The 6,000-nt window shown below is 31.8% G+C and overlaps 1 protein-coding gene across 1 annotated transcript; it reads left to right on the top strand.

The window, feature by feature from the left end:
* The first annotated feature begins 2,176 nt into the window (after positions 1 to 2,176).
* On the top strand, positions 2,177 to 3,184 carry LOC145005394 (NEP1-interacting protein-like 1). The gene is made up of 3 exons (XM_078964473.1): positions 2,177 to 2,402; positions 2,493 to 2,644; positions 2,736 to 3,184. Exons 1-3 carry the CDS (start codon positions 2,210 to 2,212, stop codon positions 3,114 to 3,116), a joined length of 726 nt encoding a protein of 241 aa, XP_078820599.1. The 5' UTR covers positions 2,177 to 2,209; the 3' UTR covers positions 3,117 to 3,184.
* The last annotated feature ends 2,816 nt before the right edge of the window (positions 3,185 to 6,000 follow it).

The raw sequence follows: 6,000 nt of genomic DNA, 5'->3' as shown, positions 1-6,000 counted from the left end.
TATTATATAAACAAACTTTAATAAAATGGGGGATGAAATTGAAATTTTAACAAACTTTAATAAAATAGGGGGAAATGACTTAGGAGACTATGGAAGTTTCAAATTCGTTCAAAAAACTCATTCAAGTATCACATGTTCAAAAAACATCATCAAACTAAGACATATGTTAAAAAAATATCAACGAAGTACACGTTCTGTTCAAAAAACATCATCTCAATGGTTTGGGGTAACTTACATATTTTGTCCCTAACTTTTTTTTCTTAACTCGGACGGTCCCTTTAGTTTAAATTTGCTTTGACTTCGGACCATGATCGAGTTAAAAGACTAATATACCCTTACTACTTTCATTTAGCATTTTTTTTATTTATATAATTTATGTTATTATTTATTTTAAATATATTAATTGTATAAATAATTAACAAGTAATAAAAATAAATGTTAAATGAAACTAATAAGGGTATATTAGTCTTTTAACTTGATCATTGTCCGAATGCAAAATAAATATAAACGCTAGGGACCGTACGATCGAGTTAAAAGACTAATATACCCTTAGTACTTTCATTTAACATTATTTTTATTATTTATTAATCATTTATACAATTTATGTTATTATTTATTTTAAATATATCAATTGTATAAATAATTAACAAGTAACAAAAAAAAATGTTAAATAAAACTAATAAGGGTATATTAGTCTTTTAACTCGATTATTGTCCGAACGCAAAATAAAATTTCTGTTATTATTTATTTTAAATCTATCAATTGTATAAATAATTAAAAAGTAATAAAAATAAATGTTAAATGCTAATAAGATTATATTAGTCTTTTAATTCGATCATTGTCCAAAGGCAAAAGAAATATAAACACTAGGGACCATCCGAGTTAAGAAAAAAAAGTTAGTGACAATACATGTAAGTTACCCAAACCATAACATGGTGTTTTTTGAATAGAATATGTACTTCGTTGGTGTTTTATGAATATATATATATATATATATATATATATATATATATATATATATATATATATATATATGTCTTAGTTTGAGAGTGTTTTTTGAATATATAATATTTGAATGATGTTTTTTGAATAAATTTGAAACTTCTATGGTCTCCAAATTCATTTTAAAAAGCTTTAAGGCAAGGATTGAAATTGTCATAGTCGTAGTGATTGAAATTTCAAAGCAAGGATAAAAAAGTAAAAATTTTACAATGATTAAACTTGACAGGTATTGACTAAAAAAGAAAAAAAATAATTAAGAATAATAAAAATGCCAAAAAAAAACTACCACCGACCTTGGTTTCTAAGGGCGGACTGAATGGGTGCGAGAAAGGGGTGAGGGAAGCTTCCCTCACTCCTGCACACCATTCCGTGGGTGAGGGAAAGAAACACGGGAAAAAAGGTGGGAGAGTGGGTGTCGCACTCTCTCTCCTCATGCTATTGGCCAGTTTTTTTTTTTCTTTTTATCTTTTTAATATTTATAAAATTATATACCTACTGTAAAAATATAAAAAATATATATATCAAAATTCATGGTTTTTAATTCCCTACAAAAATGAGTATAATATATGTATGAAATATATTAAAAAAAAAAAGTAAGGGAATAGCTTCCCACCAATTCCTTCACTTTTAGGTGAGGGAAAGAGGGGTATGGTCCACCAAAAGTGAGGGAAGAATCCCTCGCACACCCTCCGGTCTAACGGGAAGGTAATAATATATGTTTATAAATAGAGTAAATTACTAAATTTATTTAATGGAAATGGAATTTATCTTCAAAAAAAATTACTAAAATCGTCTCTATGGTTTGGTCAAAATTGTTTGGTTCCTAACTTTTTTTTGACATTCGGATCGTTCCTGTGATTTGATTTCGTTGCGTTTTTCGTCCCTACGGTTTGGTCAAAATTACACGTTTGGTCCCTAACTTTATGTATGTAAGGGACGAAAAACGCAACAAAATCAAACCACAGGGACGATCTGAAAAAAAAATAGAAATCAAACGTGCAATTTTGACCAAACCATAAGGACCATTTCAGTAATTTACTCTTATAAATATAAATTTTAAAAGTAACATATCAACTTAAGTAGATACAGTATGATCTTTTCACAACATAAAGTAAAATACGTTGATTCAATAAATTTATAGAGATTGAAAACTATCTTCGATATTAAATGCCTTTTCCTCTGTTTTCTATACTCTCTTCCACTATAAATGCGTTCCCTTCTCCTTTTCAATGCCAATCCACTCCCATTCCTCTACGTTATTCCCACCTCCACCGATCCCCTCCGTTCCTCCCGCATCTTACTCCAGCCGGCGAACACCATGCCTGATTTCCAAATCGAGACTCTTCTAAATCTCATCAACAGAATCTTCTCAGCGTTTCTCACTTGCGCCTTCGCATTAGGTTCGTTTCTTCATTCTTCATTCTTCCCCTAAATCCAATTTCACAATTCGATTCAGAAATTTCATTAACGAAATTGAGTATACGATGCAGGAGGAGCACTTATCGGAATAATCACCGGCGCAATCAAAGGGCAAACGACGGAAACGGGGCTACTTCGTGGAGCCGGTGTGGGTGCAGTCACTGGTGCGATAACAGCGTTACAGATCATGGATATGATGGCTAATGGCGAACCATTTTCGAAGGTTTTTGACTTTCGTTTGTACTTTGTGCAGTTTAAGTTGTATTGTCAATTGTGCTTAAGCAGCAATTAACGAACTTGTGGTTGTTGTACAGGTAGCACTGCTGTGTAGTCTTCTAAATGGGAAAGTGTTCGTTGAGTGGGTTAGTCCAGCTATGCTTAAAGCTTATCAATGGCAGACGAATGCAATCGAGATGAGTTTGGTTGACATGTTCGACATTGAAACCACTGGGACAAGAGGATTATCGGAAGATGCTTTTAGCAGATTACCAAAATGCCGATTTGCAAATCGAGTTAAGATTAATCAAAGGGAAGATGAATTCAATGATATAAACTGTGCGATTTGTTTGCAGGATTTTGAAAACGAAGAAGAAGGAAGAGAGCTACCAAGTTGCAGACATGTATTTCACTTAGAATGCATAGACGAATGGCTTATTAGGCAGGGTTCTTGCCCCATCTGTAGAGGCGACGTTTAACGTTTAATGTTCATTTGTCTAATACAATTATAACAGAATTAAAATAAAGGCATAAACATGTTGCATTATTTGAGACAATTTCTTGTTTATAATTAATATATATATATATATATAAGAATTTGCAGTATATTATATACAATATATTCAGTCTATTTTTAAAGGATGCATCTAAATTTAAATGTATATTAAATGCTGACGTAATACGAACAGAGAGTGAGTAATAAATGAATGTATGCCACTTAAAATGACGCAAACATGAAAACGTGAACCGTGGGATTTTGTTTTTTCAAGTATGAATCATAAAATCGAGAATATGCGATTTTTTTTAGCAATTTATAAATTAAAATAAAATGGATTTAAAAATGACAAAATAGACACGCCTAAACTAGTTTAATAATGCTATTATTTTGTTAATGATTAAAAATGCATTGAAGGTTAAGTGAATATTCAGATACGTGCATGAGAAGAAAATGATGGCATGACCTCGTTTTTCGGCCGTTGAATTTTGATGATGTTAGATATAAATCATTTTCAATGTTAAGTTGAACTGTACATGATTTTTATGTATTAAAACAAAGGCTGTAAATAATTGGAGGTGTGGCTTAATTGCAAGGTCATGTCTTTAGTTTAGGAGCCGAACCCACGAAGTTTCTAAAGATTTAACTTCGGATGATAATTATGGAGCATCCGATTAAAAGAATTGATGGTTAAGGTCGAAGGAATGGTGTCGTTTTATCATATGTTTTTTAACATAAAAGTGTGGTTTTTGCCACACACTAGCCACTAGGTGTGATGTTATATTTTTTTTAACAATTTAATTAAATAAAATTTTCAATTTTAATAAAAAAAAACATAACAACTCATTACATCAAAATTTTAAAAAAATAATAATAATAATAAAATCTTATGTTGTACTATATAGAAATAAATAAAAAACATGACATTAAAAAAATCTAAACACTTCGAAAATAAAATAAAAAACTAGAAATTTTAAACCTACAAAATAAAAAAATATAAATAAATAACACACACAACAAACAAACGATTAAAAATGGCTAGAAATTTTAAACCTACTTAGCGTGACGTTTTTTAACGTCGACCTTCATCGTCAAATCAATTTCAAGTTCATCATCGGTCATGCACGATGTGTCCATCATTAGTATTTGCATGTTACTATTTTTTTGTTTCTGAAACTTTCTTTCAAAAGCAATTTGCCAAAAAAAATCGTTCTTCGTTTTATATCATTCGTATCGTCCCCTATTTAGTTCAAGTCATCGGAATCTATCGCTTTGCATTTGTCTTTGCCTTTTACTTTGTCTCATCCCATTGGTCGGAAAAATGGTGTAACTTGAACGGATTCATCATCGTTGAGGTCGAACCCAACACGAGCATTTGATGTAGTGTAGTCATATTCAGATGTTCTTGAGAGCTTTGAACCACTATCGATATGTTCATCGGTTGTTTTGCACATTTTCCAATTTTTTGTTATCTTTTATGATATTTCGAAACTCAATAAACTTGAACGCCTTCTTATTTTTTTGATGGTACACTTTTAGAGTTTTCTTCAAAATCATTTCATCACTCTCTATACTTTTCCATTGACGTTTCATTTTGTTATATAAATCATTAAACAACATGACTTCTTTGTTTGTTTTACCCCCATTTGAAGTACACTTGGTGTTTTGAACGATATTCTAGAAGATTCATGCCTTTGTAGAACCTTTTTGTAACTCGCCTCCAAAAATGGTTATGTTTTTTGTCTTTATGTCTTCTCATCTTCTGAAATATCGTCTCATGATTGTGCCAATACTAACACTTCTTCGGGTACCCATCATTTGGCCGCCGCCATCTCTTTTCTATTACTTGGTGCTTGAGTGCGTTGGGTTCAAGGGCGGAACACAAACAATCAAACTAGTGAGGCCGAAAACAAAGCTTCAAAGCAAAATCAATATAAATAAGTATAATGTTATTAAATTTATGACAAATCAAAAATATAAATAAAAAATTATTATATGTAACATCCCGACTCTCAGGTATAATATTTATATATTTATTTATGAGTTGTTTGACCAACTCGACGAGTTGGATGCCCTAAATCGTCGAGTAGAGGTGGATTGATCACGTGGGTTTTATGACCAACTCGGCGAGTTGGCGCTGTGAGAGGAAACCTTATCTTCGGGGTTGGGTCCTATTTAAAGGACCTTAAGCCCCCATTTCCGTCTCACCAGCCACCTTACTCCTTTTTGTGAAACCCTAATCGCCTATATTGAGCTAAGAGAGAGAGAGAGAGAGAGAGAGAGAGTCTTTGGGCATTTTAGTGCACTTTTGAAGAGAAGAGTGGAGTATCAAAGCAAGGAATGAGAAGAGACTGATGGATCTGGTGTTATTTCATCTAGAGCTTATGTTGAAGGCAAAAAGTCTCTACCTTGCTCATGAGTTTGATTAGATCTTATTTTATGGAGTTTTAGAGCTTATTTCATCTTTCCTTGAGACTTTGAGTGTGTTGAGCTTACCAAAATAGTGACCGATTTTGGTGAGCTTCATGTTACTTATACAGTATGTTACAATTAGGGTTACACCATGTAAACCATAATGTGACATGACTCTTCATTTCCATGATCAATGGGTTTACACCTCCATGGAGCATCCTATGTGTCTTAGCCCAACTTGATAATCCATGGAGCATTTAGCCCACTATACAAGTATGGATGATTCACACAATCAACCCATATATTTAATTAGTCACCTTTTTTATCACTTAACTAATTCTAAATTAATTCTTGATCAATACTAATTAAATAATATTATTAATATCTTGGAACTTATAATATATTAATAAACCATAAGTGTTATTCCTCTCATTTTAGTCTATCCAAATGCATGA

Source organism: Lactuca saligna, chromosome 7 (genome assembly GCF_052625555.1).
Source record: "Lactuca saligna cultivar CGN05327 chromosome 7, ASM5262555v1, whole genome shotgun sequence".
Lineage (NCBI taxonomy): Eukaryota > Viridiplantae > Streptophyta > Magnoliopsida > Asterales > Asteraceae > Lactuca > Lactuca saligna.
The sequence above is the reverse complement of the archived record's forward strand: the minus strand, read 5'-3'. Positions and strand labels throughout refer to the sequence as shown.